The 22,860-nt window shown below is 37.4% G+C and overlaps 1 protein-coding gene across 1 annotated transcript in view; it reads left to right on the top strand.

Moving 5' to 3' along the window:
* Window positions 1-22,860, top strand: part of ZNF827 (zinc finger protein 827) — a 167,526-nt gene that overhangs the window by 80,131 nt on the left and 64,535 nt on the right. The window contains exon 4 of the mRNA XM_075199134.1: window positions 3,355-3,796. Within this exon, the coding sequence (XP_075055235.1) occupies window positions 3,355-3,796 (442 nt within the window). The remainder of the gene's footprint in view (window positions 1-3,354; window positions 3,797-22,860) is intronic.

Below are 22,860 nucleotides of genomic sequence, written 5' to 3' on the forward strand. Positions count from 1 at the left end.
TAAACATTGCTTTGTGCTCAAAATACTAAATAACTTTGATATAAAGTTACAAGTGCGCAATGATTGCCTTGCGACCGTGAAAGGTTTTCTCATCTGTGTATCATACCTTGTTATTGCGGGTAGATGCTTCACATTGTTAATATTGTTTTCTCCCAGCTTGAATGCACTGACATCAGGTTGCGTATTAACCTGTATACAAGAAGCCAGGCTTTTTCCCCAGTTTGTTTTATTTTTATTGTACTTTCATGTCAAATGCTTGTCCACTGTTTGTTTACATTTCTTTACTGAATCAATCAGGGTATATTGTGAAACATGAATTTGTGTTGTATTTGATAATGTTCAATGAGATGTTACAATCATCTGTACATATGGGGCCCATGGGAGCTCTACAAGAGTACTATTTAATCCAGTAGATCATATGATTGTTCAAATGTGAATGTTTTAATAGCCAAATGCTTTTCTTCATTCTCTAATTTTTCAGCTAACAAAGTGCCACACAATTAAATATTGTATACTGTTGTGCCGATTCAATTCGGCCACGTTGGTGTAGGAATAGCGCGGCACTAATTTTATTACCGTTAATATGGTAATTTTAACCCAGATCAGCGTTAAAATTACCGTACTAACAGTAATACTGCGCTCTATTACCGTAGTAACGGTAATAGAGCGCAGGCCATGTTATTCCTAGAATAACATGGTTGAATTGAATCGGCCCTTATGAAACTTATATAGAGAATATTCACACAATAGAATAAATATGACTACACAAAATTGCATTTTTATCACAACTTATTTAAAATTGGTGTCACATTTGTTTGATATGCAACAAATGCACAATGTAGTATCATTCACCTCCTTTACAGCTGAACTCCCTCTTAAATAGTTTGGATAGATAAGGTATGTAGATAGTCCATGCGTGATACAAATTAATTCAAGCAATACGTCATATGTAAATAAAAATGTATGAGCTGTAGACCAGATTAGATATGCAGTTAGACCAGTGCATGATAATGTAGTTTATACTTGGTTTAATGGCTGTACATTTCTAGTTACATTAATGAATTTCCAGTTTCTTTGTTTAGCTCACTTTTCTTGCTTCGTGTCATTACTGGAAATATAATGTAGATAAAGAGACCTAATGAGCTTTGCTTTGGTCTTTGACAAGCATGGGAAATCTTACATATATTTTTATTGCTATAAGCAGGAACAAGTTCTGTTAAAAATGCATTGTCTTGCTAAGGGTTTTGAAAACACCTTTATTAATAAGGGATTAGGTTTTCAGAGAGATGGTTCTTGAAAAGAGATCAACCTACATAATATCAGTTGGATTCATCATGTGAAAGGAATATTGACGTGTTTATTGCATATTATAGAATAATGCACTTTTATATGTGAATGAAAAATAAACCACATAATTAGAATGTACAACCCGTAAACAGCTGAATAAGCAGCTGCTTAAGTAATCCTTTAAATATTGCTCATACTTTTTTCTATAGTTCAGAAATACTTGATATTCATACACTGATGCTACCAATGTGCTTTCGTTGAACACAATTTAGTGAAAATGTCTGCCCTTATTAAACAATTTAGCACAGGGTGCGATAAGAAGCACTTTGTATTTTAAATAAGAATGGATTCTGGACTGGATTCGGAGGTGTTTAAAATTTATTTAAGGGAGAAATTAATCACTTAAAGGTAGGCTAATGAAACAGAAATATTTATGACTGTTTTTGGTATGGAGACCAAGGGTGCTGACTGCTCTTTGGGTGAGGCCTTGAAGGTTACTGCAGCTAAGGTTTCTATTACAACAACCTGAAATAATAACTTTGATATGCTAGATGACATCACCATGGAGTGTTCTGTTTGAGATGGTAGAACTTGCAGTTATAGAGTGCTTTCTATAAGTTGTTGAAGATAACTGTCCTGATGGCCTAGATGCACTAGATATTATACTAGATATAATTATAATCATAAGCTATAATAAACAGCTTGGCAACCTGGACCGCCACTTGAGCCTTAAGGTATGTCACTGCAACAGGTTTTTTTTTAACTTGAATGAAAGTAATTTTGTTACTTCACCTGGGATGCTACGTTTTTTTTGGTCTTAGTAAACATTGGACCTCATTTTGGTTGTTTGGTGGGCCCTCTGGCTCTTTCTTGGTAGTGGAGGTTTCATTTAAAACTTTAAGACAAATATATATATATATATATATATATATATATATATATATATATATATATATATATATATATATATATCATAAATTATAATAAAGCATAAAGATAAAATTTTCCACTGCAAATTTGTTTAAAAATACAGATTCATTAAGTTATCTCTCTCCACTATCATAAACAGCTGCAACTATCCCCACTACTCTTAGAAAACACCAGGGAAACCGCATGTGATGATAGCGTTGGACATGATGTGTGTAGCCAGATATTTCACCTGTGGGCTTCAATGGCTGACAATGCCAGTCAATACAGCATGTTGTGTCAAAAAGATGCTGCCATGCTGCCAGTCTCCCGGCAACAGGCACAAGCAAACAAAACTTGCATGATCCTTGTTTATTTTGTGTTTAAAATGTTTTCCTCCTGGGGTTGTCGACTAGACTAGTGGATGTCAATATCTCCACCACTTGTTTCTCTTATTTCTTCCCTTTAACTGATTTAGAACTTTTTAGCATAGGACAGTGGGTTGGAGTTTGTTACGGGTCTGTGACCTTATCTTAGATTAATTTGTTTTGCTCCTCCGTGGGTTCATGTAGGAATGTTGACTTCGGCTTTAGAATATGTTTTATTCTATAGGCTCAGTTCCATATTAACCTGAAACAAGCGCTGTGAAATGACGGGCCAGCCCCAGACCCACCTCCCCACTTATGGAGCAGATGGGTGGAAGATGTAAACCCTACAATTGCTAATTCCTACCCAAACTTTTGCAACCCTTAACCCTTTCATGTCCTCCTTCACCCATGGTTCATTAATCTGCAGGGAGATCTTTCATCCTTTCATCATCTGTCTACTTTTTAATTTTGCTTCTTGAGCAAATAGGCATAAAACGCCATTAGAAAAAAAAAAGGTAGTAGACGATTATGTTATGTAGCACCGAATCAGAAAATTGTAATTAATTGGTCAGGTGTGCTTTAAACTGCACACAATGAGATATAGCTAACATTTCTGTTTTTACTATCATGAATTTGGCCTACATTTATAAGAATATTTTGTGTTTTCAATTTCTAAACTGCATTATGGGAATTGGTCATTTTGAATTATTGTGACAACAAATTTCTTCGATATGGTGACTTCAAAGACCATTTCACTAATCTTATCTGTTGTAATTGTTGATCCTACTATCAGGTCCATCAGCACCAGGACAGAGGGGAGACCTTCCAGTGTCAGCTCTGCCCTTTCACCTCTTCACGCCATTTCAGCCTGAAACTGCACATGCGCTGCCATCAGCACTTCCTTCGGGCAGAAGCCAAGGTGAAAGAAGAACCCAATGATATTGACATTAAAGAATGCCCCTTTAATAATTCCTTGGGAAGCCACGATGAGGAGAGTGCTTCACCCGCACACGGCTCTCTGCTTCCAGAAACTTTAAGCCAGATCAGTTCAGTAGCTATCAAAGAGGAGCCTAATGACAATGACTGCCCCTCCATGACTCTCTTTGCTGACAGACCTAAAAGCAACAGCAGCATGAAGTTAAAAGACGCGTTGGACTTTGTTACATGCCCGTCATCTCTGTTCAGTCAGGATATCTCGGTCAAGATGGCTTCTGATTTTCTGATGAAATTATCAGGTATGCCACGTCATTTCCTTCTTTCCTTTCTATTTGTATATTGAGTGTTTATGAAGATATCCATTACTTAAGTTAGTTCTACACTGTACATGACCAACAGCTGTTTTTGATAATTTTACCCCTGAGGGTCTGAAAAGCTGATAGTTTAGCCAAAATTGTGCTGTAATGTATGTTATATATGTCAATGACAGCAAGTCATTCTGTCTGATGGGTTAGCTTAAAATATGCTGTATAATAATCATTCTGACTTCATGATTAGGTATGTGCTTTTGTGTGGGTGTGGTATGAATTAACGGCACTGACCATGCCGACAGTGTTTAGAACAATAAATAACCCCGAAAATAGTAATAGCGGCAAGATGACAATATAGATTTACCATATAGCAGGCACTTATTATGTCCGGCAGCACATGCAAAATGCGACTGTCATCAATATCTACATAAAGAAATCACGTAATTTCTAATAGACACAGTGCAAAGGGCGCCTTTAAAGCGACAGTGGGCGGCCCCACCGTCTGTATAATGTAATCCAGGCAGTGGGTCTGCCCATAAAATTTGTCAAACGCACATACTGAAGTGTGCAGATACATAGATAGTTCAGATGTTCAACAGTACATTATTACATATTTATTACCTACTACTCCTTAATTGTTTAAACTACAAATCCTTAGAGCTGCTGGTCTAGCTAATTGCACAGATTGGATTAGTGTATTATATATATAGGATATACCAGGGGCTTAACATACTATCGCCAGGCCCCATAGTAACATTTGAGAAGGGGGGTGGGGCTCGGCCCCCTTCAGTCTGTTGGCTGTGGCTGGCTCTATTCTCAGTATACCTTGGTGCTGATGCCATCTAAGGCTCAAACTGGTCCAATACCTGCCCACACTAAGTATCCTCCTCCTTCATTCTGACTTCCTGATTAGGTATGTGCTATTGTTAATATGTGTGTAAGTCAGTGGTGAAATCCTCACCATCTATATACCAAGTGAGCAGTGTACCCAGCATAATGCTTACAATGGCAATAGCAGGACCAGGCAAGCTAAGGATATCATTTAGGTAGGAATAGCCATCGGCATCCTATTAGTTATGCATACATGTTCTCCAGCTTAGGTGCTTCTATGAAGACTCATGTCGTCATCATCATCATCACCATCTATTTATATAGCGCCACTGATTCCGCAGCGCTGTACAGAGAACTCATTCACATCAGTCCCTGCCCCATTGGAGCTTACAGTCTAAATTCCCTAATATAGACACACAGACAGACAGAGAGAGACTTTGGTCAATTTTGATAGCAGCCAATTCAACCTACTAATATGTTTTTGGAGTGTGGGAGGAAACCGGAGCACCCGGAGGAAACCCACGCAAACACAGGGAGAACATACAAACTCCACACAGATAAGGTCATGGTCGGGAATTGAACTCGTGACCCCAGTGTTGTGAGGCAGAAGTGCTAACCACTTAGCCACCGTGCTACTCACACTTGTGTCCTATCAGCTGCCAATTACAATCACCTGGGCTTGGAATTTCACTTCTACAGTAAATTTTGATGGACATTTTGAAATTAGAGCTCTCCTATCAAAGTAAAATCTTTAGGGGCTTGTAAGTACCCAAAAAGGACTGGACAAATAGTGTCTGCTTTCAATAGTGACCCCCCCCCCTTTTCCTGGGTAAAACAATTACATATTTACAGTAAAACCTGGAAAGTGCAAATATTTTGCCCCCACCTCGTGGGGTTTCGAGACTCCCCGCCCCCTCCAGCCCATTAGTCAAGCCCCTCTCCCGGACGTCGCCTAGTGAAAGTAGGCAAGTATGCACTATTGTATATCATATCATTGCTACAATACTGTGTTGCACTAAGTATACACTTGATAACGGGTGACATCTCCTTTATCAGCAATTAAAACAAGCAAAAATGGTTTTAAATTTTACAATAAGGTTTGGTGCAAGTTAAGTGCATGTAAATGGATGTGAAAATAAAGACCAATGTACTAACAGAGAACCTACATATTTACTTTAAATTGCATTATACTGCATTACAATTTATTTGAATGCTTCTTTTTCTGTTGCATTGCGTGTGAGGCACATTAACACAATTGAAAGCTGTCACTCATCTGAATGGGAGCACATTGTAAATGCAATGAGATGCAGTTAAGAAGTGTACACATATGCATTTTAACATGTGTTTGGCTTGAACAAAATAGCTTCCTGCTTTGTCACAGACACATGTTTAAAAATGCATTTTGAAAGCACTTGTAAACACAACTAAATACTTATCAAATGTGTACATAAAAATAATGTGTTTTATATGTGTTTAATTTGTGTTCTAACAAATTAAAACTGAAGCAAGCAGAAAAGTCAGGGGGAAAAAGCAAGTCTGTATTGATACGAGATGCTTTAAAAACCAATGCAATAACTTCCATAGTGAAAGTGTTCTAAATCGATATATAAGGTAGCTGTGTGTTGCACTATGAATGGATTATGCATAAGGTAACCTAAGAAAATGCCTTGTGTTTGAAATGCTAACAGGGAGCCTAGAGCCAGGCAGCAGGACTGGTAATTGGTTTACGATTGTTGTATGTAATATGGGTGCTTTCACACTCCTACAAGCTGCCTCACAGCAGTGTGTGGAAATGTATGTTCCTAAGTTAACGATCTTAAATGCTTGTGCAGACTGTAATATTATCATCAGTAGACTCTCATTTTACATAGATGAAATCTATGCAGACCAGTAAATAGCCTTGGACAATGTGCTGGCATCTCAGAAATTGTACTAATGTTCAATAGCAACTTGAATTGGCTCAGACACCTGATCGCACTACATGTTCTAGTACTGTGAATCATGCCACAATATCACACATGTATGGCTTTTACTACTATTACTTTATTACAAAGATAGTATCCTAAATAAGCTCTTTAGTGTCGTTTATATGCATATTTTATATAACGCAGTGCATTCAAAAAGTTGTCAGCCCCCTTCCCTGTTTCACACTTTTCTCTCCTTTTGGAATTTAAGAATGGGATTTGTGTGTCGCACATAAAGCTTCACAGAGCCCTCCGCCCCTCCCCCAACATCCCCAAAACAAAATATAATAGTAAACCATAAAGTAATAAATAATTTTAACATTTTTAAGATATGCTTAATTTAACTTTAAATATCATTTCACCTTTGTCTATACTTAGTTGAACCACCTTTTGCACCATTTATCAATCCTGACAAGATTGCCAGTCTCAGAGATTGAAATGTATGTGATAACGTAATGCTATCACTGGCATATTTCACAGTGGGGATGGTGTTACGTGATTATTGTTTGGTGTCTGATATGTTAGCATTCATGACAAAAAGTTACAGTTTCGTCTCATTAGACTACAAAACACAGTATCTTCTAGGTGGCATGGTGCAAAGGATATGGGATTTTTATCAACCTGAATTTCTTTCTTGCACACCTCCCATTAAGGTCTTTTTTGCACAATGGCTTGAAGATTGTTGACCGGTGTGTGGATCAGTGCCAACAAATCCTACTTTAATCTGTTTTTAATTCATAATCTGCGTCAAGAAAATGTTAAACATTTTGGAGGGTTGAATGTTTTCCTGTATGACATTTGAGATCTATACAAGCCAGCAGTGAAGGATTACCACAATGATTATCACAGGCTCGCTAACCATACAAGTTTGTTAATTTAGTGGCTGAAGTAATACAGTGTGATGCTGTAAACATGGGTGTGACTTAATTTGCTTTAGGGTGTAGTTTGCTTTATGGTCAGTGTAAAATACAGAGCCCAGTCCCTGGTGGCCATTTTACAATGGGCAACCCAGTCAAAGGCACACATAGGAAACACTGGATGGCACATGGATCTAGTGATGGTCAGGTTTCAGCTATTTAGAAAGTCAGAGCCTAATGCTTCCGATTCCTCGTCATCAAAGTATATCTTGGGTAAGTTTTTGCCGTACCTCTTTTAGGCATGACCCTGCTTACACATGGGCATTGACTTCTTAGCTTTTTTAGACTAGAGCTTTACATAAAGGTATAGAATTTGGAAGGTAGATTCCCATTGCAGGAATGGCTTTAATTGAACTCCTTAGCATTGAGCTGTACACATGTATGTCCTGTGAGTAGTTGGCCACTGTATACTGAGATTTCTCCAGCCCTGCATACTCTTTGAACAATAGCTAACATTCAGGGCTTTTTTCAAGTGGTCAGAAAGAATCCAACTCTGCACCAGTTTACCAAAATGTCCTAGAGATTATTGAAAATTGTGTTTTACAAATACAGTCGAAATTAAATGACGCAGTGACTATGATATAAGCAATTCACCTTTGCTGACACTGTTGCTTTATTTTCTTGCAAGACATTAGGTAACTAGGACAATTTCTCACCTTTTTTTGCTTACATCATTGTTCTGATATATAATACATAAATATAATATTTATTTATATTCATTCGCTGCAGCAATCTGATTCCTTTTGTTTCAAGTTTTCTTTTGAACAAGAATAATGACCTTTTTCTCTAATGATCTCCCTCACAGTCTGGAAGACAGTGCACATTGTTGCAGTGCTTAAATAAAGAATAATGTATAAATATAAAATGTAAAAGCTTGTAGAGAGGTTATACACCAAATCGGTCATCATAAAATGTAATAACCGTTCTGCTGCTTTAACCACATGATTGTCAGGAGACAAAGGCTAGCTAGCAACGGTTCACTAAAACTTTGTTAAGTTACTGGTACGCAATTATGAAAGCTACCATACTGTGAATGATAGTCTTTCTCTCCTCAAATCTAGATCAGTGTGCAGCTATATAATATGCCCCTATATCTGTTACATTTACCCTTTGACAAATTGTATTCTAGCAAATTACTAAAATTATGAGTTGGCAGTGTTAAGTCGGCAGAGCAGCAGAGTAGTAATGAATTTGCACTTTTAGATTTAAAATAAAACTATTTTGGTGTTTTCTAAAATTGAGCTTTTTTTTTTTGTTCCTTTGATGATTACAAAATACCATTAAAGGCCTCCAGAGATTGTCAGTGCGCCTAAAAGGATGGTAATTGGCTATTGGAAAATACAAGTTGCATTTTTGCTAAATGTCATAGCTAAATGACTTGTAGTTGAAAATATTACAGTATATTGCTTTCTGCATTTTCTTTAATGCCTTACACTGTGTTCCTGGAAGAGCTTTGTGTTCTCATGTCCCTTGATCCTTGCTCCTTAGAGAGTGTGGCGCTTTTGACCTTTGGATGCAGATGGGAGAGAGGATTCAGTGGTTGTAAAGATCACATTTTGAAACGGAGCACAAAAAGAAAATAAAACAAGTCAAAGAAAAGGAAGTAACTGTCTAGATGATAAACTATGATTAGATACTGCCCTTAATCATTTGACATTTTCTGCAGAAAAAGCTACTTTGGTAGGCATTGAACATGCAAAACTAACCTCGATGTAATAATATAGTATTTGTTTGGTGTAGTGACATATAAGATTTCCTCTCAATTTAACACTTTTAAAGCCAGGGTTTATTATTTTGTATGCTTATTTACCACCACCTGTCCTAGCTCTCATTGTAATCACTTTCAGCTAAGTGATGTCTGTTTGCAGCCACTTTTGACAATTAATGTGTAATAGAAAAAGCACAAGGCACTATGCAATAAGCAAATAAAAAAGCCTGTATAGAACCCATTGCCAGGTTATCTTGAATTATTTTCTTAAGCTGATTGGAGAAGAACTTACATAAGAATAATAGAAAACAAATTACTGTAATAAAACTTCACATAAAAGTTACAATGTACTTTTGGGTGAACTTCAGTAAGTTATGATACAGCGTGGCATGTGCAAAATTTTGGCAGTCAGTAGTTTGTGTCTCCTCTCTTGGCTAAAATAACAGGTTCCAAAGGCTTCTTGTACCAATCTAAGTGCTAGATTTACTAAACTGTGGGTTTGAAAAAGTGGAGATGTTGCCTATAGCAACCAATCAGATTCTAGCTGTCATTTATTTAGTGCATTCTTCAAAATAACAGCTAGAATCTGATTGGTTGCTATAGGCAACATCTCCACTTTTTCAAACCCGCAGTTTAGTAAATATACCCCTAAGAGTCTTTCTATACTTGGACTTTATTCCTACTCTTCCTTGCAGAACTTCTAGCTTACGTGTATTATTGCTGAAACATCTAACCTCTTTTCAGCTTCAGTTATTTTACTGACTCTGGGACAATGGGTTCTAGGATTTTTGCGTTGAATCCATTCTTCCTTCTACCTGAAAAATATTTCCTATGTCGATGGCTGCAACACAACCCCAGTGCATAATAGATCCACCCCTACACTTAGCAGATGAGAATGTGTTCTTTTCTCCAACTATATATTTTGTGGTTGTGGACAAAGTTACATTTTTGTTTCATCAGTCCACAGCATTTTATTCCAAAAGGTTTCTGACTTATCCAAGAATTGTTTGTTATCTAACTATTGTTTTGCATACTTCAGATGTTGACTTTTGTGCTGAATTTGTAGGAAATGTTTCCTTCAGACAACATGCAGATAATTTTTGTGTAAGCAATGTTGTACCTTGAGCCTGTCTTGAATTAAAGCATGTCTCCCAACTGTCCCAATATAGGTGGGATTATCTTGATATGAGGGCTCTTTTCCACAGACGGATTAATGAGAAAAGAGAACAATGGGAATCTTAAATGCAAATACATAACATCAGTTACCTCCACATGATATCTGTTATCTTAATTTAGCGAACATCAAGGAATAAAGCTTAGCAAATGATCTGATAGAGAATTAATTTAGGCCATTTGGAATAACTGGAGATCAATCAATAGTTGAATACCACACAGATATATTGTTCGGAAGTACGCCCGTTTGCGCAGCCTATGTTACATGAAACAGCTCTGTGCGTGCTCAGAAACGGAACATACAATAAGAAATGCAATTGTGGAATGGAGGAGAGGGGGGGAGGGCGGAATAACGTTGTCAAAGTACAGTAAAGACGTGCAGCGGGCACAGATGCAGCTGATTTCAGCCTTAACATCTGCACTAGCGTCAGGGCACGTGTAAATACCAACTAATAGTGATGACTGACACCATGGCTTGCCTGTATATGCAAGTAAAATAGACCATAAAAATGCATTATATGTACAGTACATATTAAACGCACCTTGATTTATGTATTTAATGTAAAACATATATATATAATAACAATCCATATTTGTATTAATGTTTATACCAAGTTGTTAATTTTTTTTTTTGTATGCGTTTCTTACATTGCATATATACGCTTGTGCATGTACTGCGGTCTGTTCTGTCTGTCTACATATGGCAAGTAACATTTCGGCAGAGCGTACTTACACCAAGATTCAAATCAAAACGCATCTTGAGATACACTTTGATTTGTATACGGTCGGAACTATGCACAAGTTCTGTGCTCTTATTTTAAACTGCTGGTTGCATGCAAGTTGCATTTGTACTTAAATCAGGGCCATTGTGTTTAGCATTTGATTTTTTTTATTAGCTGTATCCTGTTTCTCACAAGGGCAAAAGGTGGCAGCCCTACCCATAGGTACTGGAGGGGACGGGAATATTGTAGTATATTTTGAAGTTGTGTAATATTTCCATAGTGTGTAACAGCTAGATTGCATTATGGCAAACATGAATGTAAAATATAATTTGACCATCCTATTTAAAAATAGACACAAGCAAGTAGGTCTGTTTTGTGCCAGCTTGCAAAGAAATGTCATGTAAAAAAGGGTTTTTTTTATTTTGCTTTTTAGATATTTAAAATGTTACTCACATATGACTATTTGGTTAGCTAGCCTTATATGTATGTAAGAGCGATTGTCACCATGAATCTGAGATACAGTAAACCACAAGTAAGAAAATGAAATCACATTGGTCTTCAGAATCTGTACAATAGGGGAATACAAAAGGTCACAGCCAGCTGTCAGAATGAACTTCATACATCAGATTGCACAGTGAGTAATCTATTGAAATACTGATATGCCAGGAGACACATGCAAATGTGTTTCATTTATGCAAAAGGCCCAGCCATTTCATGGTGACTTACTAAAGGTCCCCGCACCTGACCTATAAGCTTTGTTGCCTAGCAACATAATATAAAGTCACAGGGGTTGAGGGATGTATCTGTAATATTTTTCTCACTTAGATTCAACGTTTGGATGGTAATGTAAACGTGTGTACTTATCTTGTATGTGAAATTAGGTTTTCTTTTGTTTGTCTAAAGTATTGTGTTTTGTGTGTACTACACAACACATCGGAAATGTGTCTAGAAAAAATATACTGCTGAAAGAAGAATCATAGCATTATGTAAAAATAAAAAAATGAGATTTGAATGCCACAAAATACAAGCTTAGGCAGGTACAGGCAGAGGAGGGATTACGGCTGCACCATAATAGTACAGATCACACCAGACTACTGAAGTCTCGCACATGCTCAGTAGTAAAGAACCCAGAAGCGTCAGCTTCTCTTTTTGATTTTTACCTCGGCGTGGAAAATGGTTGATACAGTTTCAGTTGGTGTGAACAATTCTTTTGTTTCCACACCAAAAACCTTCTCCAATTTTCCCTATTCAGCATTTCAACGTCAAGGCAATTTGTTCTTTAAATCACAGGATGGAGAAATTGCTGTTGTTCGCACAAAGAAAAGAGGGCATCATGTTACTGAGCTTTCTATATTCTCACCTTCACTTTTTTCATGTGTAAGAGAGTTTAAGACCTTTCTATACACTGCCTTTAACCTTTTCAAAACTGCAGGCTGAAAAGCTGCATATAGGGTAGATTGCACTTTTTCTTACATTCACATGAATGTACGCCATCCATTGGTTCTGATAATGAGGGGGATTTTGGTACTATGCTGACTATTATTGTTTTATTATTATTCTCTTTTATCTATAATGTGCCACTACAGGTCCGCAGCACCGTACATGAAAATTTGCAGCAGTGTACAATGCACAGACAACAATTCATAGCACATTAGAGGCTGTAGAATGCGCACAGCAGGTATAATGCTCGACCATGGGAATGACTACTATGGATCGGCAGCTAGAATATAGGAGAGTGCACTTCCTAGCGCACAGTACAAATTAAAAAGAAACAGTGCTAAAACCATAGATCTAAAGTGTAAATAACAGAAGTGGAGTATGAAGAGTTAATGACAGTATGTGAATATGATAAAATAAGTTACATTTATTACATTCATCAAAAACTCTACATGTATGCTCATACACCAATGTCCAGGATACAAAGAGGATGTTAATATGTCCCAAAGGTGACTGGGAAAAGTCCACTATATTCCAAAAGGAAGGGTAATCTGTTCCAGTTCCAAATAATGAAATAAGTCTAATAGTGTCCAAAAGAGTTCTTAAAAATCCAAATACTTGCAATTATTGTCTTCCTGAAGTCTCAATGTAGCTCCATGTTTACAGGTACCATTTGTTTGGGGACCATAAGGAAGAAGGAAATCCACCTTCTACGAGTGGTGAAGTTGCTTGTGTCGGTAACAGTAACACACTGGCGTGCATTCCAGCTTGGAACGCACATAGCTAGTTCTGGGTGTGATGTGGTTGGCCGACGCGTTTCGTCACATGACAGAGCCTTTCTCAAGGCTGGTGCTGTTTGTACGTGATCTCATGACTCACATATATATAGTACTAGCTGGATAATGATTGGACAATGGTGTTTTATCTCACATAGACATTCCAAGTGGTTCTTTGTGGTGAATATTCAACCTTAGCATATGAATAGTGGCAGCAGAAGACATAATAAAAATACATTAAAAACGGCAAATTGGTAACAACATACATTTTGGTGTAATGATATAGTATTGTTGGGTACATTAATGGGCAATTTATCCAATTCAAATGACCAGATGAACTTAATGTTAACAAAATTTGTATATGTGTACTCCTGCATATTAGTGACATCCTAATATGTATCTAAATATGTATCTAATTACCTCTGTTATTTAGCTTAGATCTATGGTTTGAGGGCTGTTTCTTTTTATTTTGTACAATAATAATACAAAGACCAGACGTCTACTAATTTAAAAAAAAATTAATCCTTCATTGTAACTTTATTGCATGACATTTGTAAGTTCTCCAAAATCTCTTTTTAAGCTTTACATTTTTTGGTGGATATCTAGGTCCCGTCGTTTTTAGCAATAATGATTTGTGTAGATGTAAAGTTATTAATTGCTAAATCCTAGTCTTGGATATATATATATTAGATTAGATTAGATTGTCTCCTATCTAGGCAGTTGATCATGATTACAGTATTCACTTTATAAATTGATATTCCACAGTGTGTAGTAAGTCTCACGCTCCGTGGGGAGGTTCAATTAGCCGCATTTTTACCATTTAGTACAGTAAAAATATACGCTGATTTTTGCTCGCACCTCTATGGGCCATGAGCAAAAATCAGCAGAGATTTCACTAAAAAACTATGGGCGAAGTGTTTCCTCAGCTGTTCTGGAGACGCATCAGGCATATTTTTTTCAAATTGAATCCCCCCATGAGTCATTTTTTTGTATCTTTTACCCACAGGATATTTTACATTCATCCCCTGTTATCCAACATCTAACTAACAAATACTCCTAACACTTCCGTATCATACAAACACTGGTAAGCTCACCTATATGTATCATTTATTAATGTCACATCATTACTTTAAACTGCTTTAAATAGAAATTGTAACACAGTTCAAAGACTAATACATCAAAACAAGGTAATACATTTGTGAATTTGTCAAGTCTATTATAATTAATGTAAAAAAAAAATGAAAATCAGAATTTGGTATTAGCACCTATTTCAGCCCAAAGCAAATAATCCATCTTAATACGAGTGTAAAAAGGATGCACCTATCAACATCAGCTGTCCTGACTGCCTGTCAATAACTTCAGAGCTTCCAAATTTTGTTGCTCATACTAAGATATTGATATTTAATGTGTCCTTTGGTAGACAGAGTTGATTTCCCTGAGTCTGTGGGTCAGTCTTAAAAGTATTTCTCCTGTAATTAATCAAACCATACCTCTGTTATATCTGGTCCTTCCGGGAATATTTTCCTCTCCAAAATATGATCAGTTGTGTGCAAAGTTTCCTCTATTTTGGGCAGATTTATCTGCAGTTACCAATTACTAAAAATCAGTAAGTGTTAAGGGTGGTATTGTGGGGATTTTGCCTTCCACTGGTACATTTTATTTCTTTTGAAATGCCACCTTTTGACTCCTTGCACCAAGGTCCTATGAAGTAACAAGAAAAAAATTAGTTCTTGTGTAATAAGCAATGTTTTGTCTCTTCAAGAATATAAATCTTAAATGTGAAGGCATAAAACGTATATCTTAAACCACAATGCTTCAGACTGATGATTCTTAAACACTATTCTTTGTCCAGAGTTTTGGTCATTTAAAGACCTAAATGATGTGCTTAATATGCATGTGCAAGCTTATTTATCAATGGTATTTGGTTTATCCAAAGCTTACAAGACCTTCTCCACTTGGAGAGGCTTTACTATCACCAAGTGCACTAAAACAGTGAGAGGCACTTGGTTTTAGACAAAACTCAAAAATTAAATAAATGTATTAACGCTTTGAGTGACTCTCAGAGTATCCAGTCTATAAACAAGTGTACAGTCAAATGAAGAGTCCAAGTAGTGGTATTCCAGTTGGACATACCACTAAACTGCCCAGATTTGGGCCGGACATCCCGACTTGATGGCCACAAAATGGATGGGGTTTAATAAAAGTGGGTGGAGTTTTAATCAAATTTTCCGTTTGGGTGTAATGGGGGTAGAACTTATTTTGTCCCCATTTAAATGTTGGAAGATATGTAGTTGGACAACAGAATGAGGCGGGGCAGATTCAAGGTACTTATTCTGTTGAATAGCTCACCAACTGTATTCCAGCGCTCCATGGAATAACCGCTAGATGTACACAACCCTCTCTCCCTCACTCTAGTATTGCTGTGAAGTTCCATCAGTTGTGTGATAAGAATTTGGACTCAAGAATTTGTAAGGTGTAAAAACTTAGACTTACTAGGGTTCTTATACCTTCTTTTCTCCATCAGTGCTCCACAGATTCATTCTCATGGTCAAGCTGGACCAGGCCAAAAACACAGTTTTAATGTATACAGATTAGTCCAAAAAAGTCTGATATTCTATTTTCCAGATTCTAATAGCAGGTATCACATTGCTTACCTGGTTAAGTAATGCCCAAATAGTTAGAAGCACTTGATAGATTTGCAGTTGAGTAACTAGCTTTAGATTCCAAGGTATGGAACATGTTTTGATGTCAAACAGGACTTAGTCATTCATCCACTCTTATCGATCACTGGAAGCAGCACAGTGGCCTAGTGGTTAGCACTTCTGCCTCACAGCACTGGGGTCATGAGTTCGATTCCCGACCATGGCCTTATCTGTGTGGAGTTTGTATGTTCTCCCTGTGTTTGCGTGGGTTTCCTCCGGGTGCTCCGGTTTCCTCCCACACTCCAAAAACATACTGGTAGGTTAATTGGCTGCTATCAAAATTGACCCTAGTCTCTCCCTCTCTGTCTGTCTGTCTGTGTGAGTGTGTGTCTATATTAGGGAATTAAGACTGTAAGCTCCAATGGGGCAGGGACTGATGTGAATGAGTTCTTTGTACAGCGCTGCGGAATTAGTAACGCTATATAAATAAATGATGATGATTATTTGGATCTTTAATTTAGAGACCTGTCATGGGTTATATGCAGAATGGAAGGTCAATCATTTTTTAAAATAATCTATTTTGAGCATTGCTGTAAATAGAGACATTGTGGCGTATTTAATTTTAAATATTTATTACAATATATTATTCTTTTACATATGAATCTGCCATAATGTTTCACTTTCTCTAAAGAAGGAAGAAATATTTTTCTTTCACTGCTGCCTGCATACAAATATTTTTTTTCAAATTATTTTGTCAGTGTTTTTAGATGCCTTGTTATTATAAGCCTCATGTGATCACCTTACCATAATTGATCACATTGGGTCGTGCTCCTCCCATTCTTTGTGCTACATATGTGTAGGAAACCCTAGCTTACACTCAGGGAAATCCCGTACACCAGACGTCAATAAAGGCATTACTCAACTATGCAGCAGCATAGGGGAAGCCGTCAGATCGTCTGATATGTTTCAGGCAGTCTGCATAGTACTTTATGATTGGCACAACTGATGACCTGCATTGACTCATATGCACTGGTGCATGCAGCATTTTACAGCAAGAGCATTCTTGTGTGACATGAAATGTGCATTTACCATTGAATACTATCGCTTCTAAAGCTTATCTGAACACTGCTTTAATTGGCTGGAAAATTGAGCGCCACTCCGTGCACAAATGATTAGATGGTCTTTTTAAAATACGAATATAGTCTCCTATCTGCAAGACCCTTGTCTTTACCCTACCGTGATGTCCCAGATATTTATCCCAACATTCTTACTTGCATTTGTTAAGACTGATCCAACCTATTCTTCTCCATACATTTGTTTTCATTGTTTCCTAAATAAAATACAGCATTTGACTTTTGTTTTCTCAGCACTGCATTAGTTCAGATAGCTGCATTCACCCAGGTGCTGTTCATATGGGCTGCACAGCTAAATTGCTAAAGCAGTAAACCTGACATTCATTAAAAAAATTCTCTAGTTCAATGTATGTGTGAACAGAAACTCGGGCTCATACAGGGTCAAGTTTCTACTGTGATCTATACTCTTAGCCCAGTGCACTTTACATTGCACAGATGCATTAGCTGTAGCCACTGGCAACATGACCTGAGACAGGGACACTATCTGCCCCTCTGTCCTGCAGTCAATCATTAATCACTCATTCAGTAATAGACACAGCACCAAACGATGGAGAGAATAAGGCCACAGCCTTTTGTTAAAAATGCTTGTATAAGTGGCCACGTATACCATGCCAGATCATCTAAAATCCAAGGGCCGCATTTACAGTCCCCAGTCAGCTGTCACTATGTACTAATGACAGTCCAAAATGTGGTTATAATCAATAAACCATCATCCGAGGACCCCCCTCCGGGACCAGCGACCTGGGGTTTCTCCCAAATATAAATGTACAGTCCAACTTTATCCAGGGGCAACCAATAATCCCCATCCCCTTAAATGCAACACAGGCTGTGACAAACATCAAGCAAAATCTCCAACATAAAGTTTTGTCAACTTTTTTCTTGTTTTTGTCGTATGATAAAAACTTCTCGTCATTACATTTTTTTTTTTTTATTTAAATGGGTATATACATATTTATTTTTCTTAATTGTCCCTTTTTTTAATAATTATACATCATCACAGCACTTTACAAATATACACAGGCCAGACGTGTCAAACTCACAGACTAGAAAAAAAAATTACTTATCTGACACAGCGGCGGCCGGAGCCCTCCTCCCTTTGCACTCAATGTTGGGCATGATATTATCATGCCCAACATTTGCAGTGAGGAGCGCACAGAAAGGAGCCACTAGAAGAAGAGAAGAAAACAGAAGAAAAGAAAACAGAAGAGGAGAAAGGAGGTACTAGAAATAATAAGTGAAGGGGAGCAAAAGCAGCATGGAGGGTACTGTGTGATATAGAGGGAGACAGATGAAGGGTGTCATGAATTGGGGTCGTAGTCCTGTTTACACCACTCGGCGGTACCATATTACCGTACATCTTTCTCCTGGTTGTATGCAGCATGTTATCCTGGGACAAGCGTAACTTCTGTCTGCAGCACTGGAGGCTGCCATCTTAGGTGAGACATTTGCTAAACTTCCTGCTGAGTCTGAACACCTGATCCCATTCCCCAATTGGCTTCCTCTGCAGACTATAAGAGACCCCTCCTACACTCATCAAGTTGCCAGTGCAACACTTCCTAGTTCCAGATCTACAAGTTGCTGCTTTGGCTGCACCAGACTATCTGCTGTATACAGAGCTCTACCCTTTGTGTGTATTCAGCCTCCTCCTGATTACTGCTTCTCATCCCGCTGTGTATAGATCTTCATCGTTACCTCTGAGTGTATTTAGCCTCAACCTGGGGTTATGTTATGGACATGTCAGTGAGTTCAACTTCTTTAGCTGCCATTATATGAACTGCAACATTAACCATTTGAGTAAATTCAGCTTCATCTGTTATCTGAATATCAACTATTAACCAATTGTGAGAATTCAGCTTCATTCTACCACTGAAATAAATACCTTGGTTTGTTATTCCTCGTGTGGATTCACCTTCTTTATACCTACAAGCAAGCTCTATAAGCAAGACATTCATCCAGCCCCCCAGTTTCCACTACACTCCTGCTACAGCTAGTCCGTAGACTCTATTGCCGTAACAAAGGGGAGCAAAATCAGCATGGAGGGCACAGTGTAAAACATTGGGAAAAAAACATTAAACTTTTTTTTTCTTTTGTCTTTAATAATAAACTTTACAAAATTGCATGAGACTTTTTGTTTTTCTTGATTATTTAGCCCTATTGGGGTTTTGAGTGTGACATGCCTGACATAGGCAGTGAAAACAACTTCTACCTCTTTCTGAACTGATCTGGGTGGGGTTCCCTCCACGCGTTCTTCTGGAAAGAGGAGGAGACTAATGCATTTCTTGCTTTTATTTCTATAACCATCCCTGTGGGGCCGGCACTGCACACCTCCAACTAATTCCCTTCACTCTCCTACCCTCTTCCACCTCCTACTCACATGATACACCCCCTTACTTGCTCTGGGCAAATCCCCCTATCCTATTTGAGATACAAGAATCTGCTTACCCACCTCACACATCGGTAACCGACAGGTCATGAAGGCCCCCAACTGCGATTATGACCGGTCAGCTGACTCCTAGTGAGGCTTGATAAAAAACTGATAAAATATGTTTTACCTGCAGTACAAATACAGACCCATTGCTCAGGCATTAGGATATAACTATTAAATATGACTTGAGAAACTATTGTCATAGGCAAATATGTTGAATTAAATTAATATTGCTTGAAAAAGGCAAATACCTTTATTTACTAATAAAGGAGCAAACAAGCACAGTGCAGTAAATCATAGCAGCCAATCAGCAAATAGATTTAATCAGTCTAGTGCATGACTAATGGAAGCAGATGTTTCATGGCTTCCTATTGGTCACTGTACTGTGCAAGTTTCACTTAGTAGCAGATAACTGTCTATACAGTAATATCGTTGTAAGTTGTTGCAAGACTGAAAGGATATGTTTTACTAAGTGCATAATGACTGACTGGTGCCTTTTAGTATAAACATGGGTTAAAAGCGTGCTAGGTGTGTAAAGATAATCCATATGTTTGTATTACAACCTTATGCTGAGGGAGCTAGTCATTTTCTGGGTCAATACTTATTTGGTTTAGCAGGAATGCAGCAGCCCTATATCATGGTTATCCTGTCACCCTGGCTTAGTTTGCTGACTTTTTCAAACAATTAAATTAAAGAACAGCTCACTCTAGATTTTTGTTTTGCCATTTACTCTTTGACCTAAAAGGTGACCTGATGCTTTCTCTGCTAATTGTTATATCCTTCCTCCATTTGTTCCCTTAATCTATTTTCATAGCCTCAGTCAATAACCAGCCATGTACAGAAGTTCCTTTTCAGGCATGCTCGCATCAAGAGTGGGTATTTATTAGAGATAGACTCAGACACAGTCTATAGAGTGTGTCACAGTTTGTATTTCATTTTTCAAAACAGCCACTTTACTCAGGTACCAGCGAACAATGACAAAAATATATGTTTATGCAGAATCCTTTTTTATGAAGTGGGAACAGCTGTGTTAGTTCATAAGTTGCTCACTGCACAGCACACTACTTATATGTCTGTATATTCTGTATATATTAAATAACTCTTGCCAGTTTACATATAGCATTAAAAAGAACAAAGCATTTATGTTGTCATGGTATTGCCAACTATGGTGTTAGTATATAGAATAATATATTACTGTGCATTTCTGCAAGTGGCTGTCTTTGTGCATCCACGTGGGTATGTTGTTCTTGCAAGTAGGAAAAGTAATTGCTGTGTTTTTACATTGGTTTGTGCATGTTGTAGTTGTGTACGCAATGGTGCACAGTCCTGTTACATATATAATGTTGTTTCTTTATGTCATGTCACATATACTCAGAAATGTATGTATCTCCCACTTATTGAATGTTGTCATATTTTTGAGAAAGTCCATCCTATGCTGTTGAGGTTGTATAAATCATCATCATCACCATTTATTTATATAGCGCCACTAATTCCACAGCGCTGTACAGAGAACTCACTCACATCAGTCACTGCCCCATTGGGGCTTACAGTCTAAATTCTCTAACACACACATATACAGACAGACAGACACAGACTAGGGTCAATTTGTTTGCAGCCAAATAACCTTCCAGTATGTTTTTTGGAGTGTGGGAGGAAACCAACGCAAACACGGGGAGAACATACAAACTCCACACATATAAGGCCATGGTCGGGAAATTGAACTCATGACTCCAGCGCTGTAAGGCATACACTATATTTTTTTAAGGTATACTTCCAACATTTTGCAAAAAAAAAAAAAAAAAAAAAAGTAAAATAGATGAAAGTAAGTAGCTGTATTACTATAATATTTAATTGTATGTTAGACTAGGATATGCAGCACACTGTTTTCCATTATCAAAGGTTGAATAGTCTGAAAGATGTAATTCGGGGTATATTACCCATTTTTAGTTTCTCTGTGACTGAAATCAACCTTTTACACAGAATGTGAGTTAGGGTTGTCAACTATCAGTAAATTTATTAATAGAAATTTTCTTCGATCATTAAATTTCTGTTAAAGTTATTAAATGAGTCTACGCTAAAAATAGTTAATGCCTCAGTAAATTAATGTTCTTTTAATTCACACCGTGCCAGTTGCTCCCCAAGACAGTCGCCACAAGCAAGTGCTTGGTAACTGCTTGGATAACAAGTAGTCATCAGTTAGTTGCAGTGAGTAGGAGGGAGATGGGTTTCTTGGTTCTTAATGCAGTAGGGGGAGATTGTAGTTATCTCAACAATGTAGACTCCTACAGTAAGCGTGAGGTCACTATCAGGAAGACTGGAGGTTGGAGTATGGATCCTACACAACTCTCTATTTTTCATGAGTCCTGGTTAGTGATATATTCCAATAATAACATATCAGTTCACAGTGTTGACATTTATGGCTTGGAATCTGTTGTGTATTGTAAACACATTCACTAACTGCCTGTGTTTCAATCTACTATATGATCTATATCTGTCCCCTTGATCCTGGTGAATAAAACTACCACCTACCAGGGTTTATATTTAACTAGGTTTTACACAAACTTTTAAAAAATTGTGTCTGCCATTAGCGAACACTATTATTATTACCATGTGTTTTTTGTTGACTCTAATTAACCATGTTTACATAAAATTGTGTGATTTCCTTCCTAGCCCTTATATAATGTTACAACCATTCTGATGGCATTTACCAGATGCCGTGTAACCTTACATAAGTGGGAATTTCCATGCCACATTTTTGAGTGGCATATACCACTGTGCATTAGGATCCCCTTTTTATCCTTATCAAATAAACACATTACCATTATCCAGGGGGTTTCATTAATTCTAATGCTACATATTGCCAAATACCTCCAAAATAAAGACATGTAAAATTACCAGATCTATATCTTATCCCGCCCGTTTCCAGAATACTACTAACTCTGATGAAGGGGCTGCAATACCTACCTGTGACCACTAGGTAGTGTGTCTGTTACTAATATTATTAGTTCTTTCCATTATACTATTAAGGGCTAAATCAATTATCATTTGTTGACATAACAGCAAGGACATCTCCTTGTATACATTCAACTACCTCCATGACCAAAATCCAGATTGTTTCCTATTAATTATGTTACAAGGGCAATTACCTGTTCAATGTTACCTTATTTATCAAAATGTATAATGTTATATATTTTATCATCTAATATCAAGCCTTTTGCAGCCATGTATTCTATAGATACCAACCTGTGGCCTGCTTTACTAAAGAAAAACAACAATTTGATTTAGAGATACTAACATAATGTGTCATCTTGAACAATGTAAATA

Source organism: Mixophyes fleayi, chromosome 1 (assembly GCF_038048845.1).
Source record: "Mixophyes fleayi isolate aMixFle1 chromosome 1, aMixFle1.hap1, whole genome shotgun sequence".
Lineage (NCBI taxonomy): Eukaryota > Metazoa > Chordata > Amphibia > Anura > Limnodynastidae > Mixophyes > Mixophyes fleayi.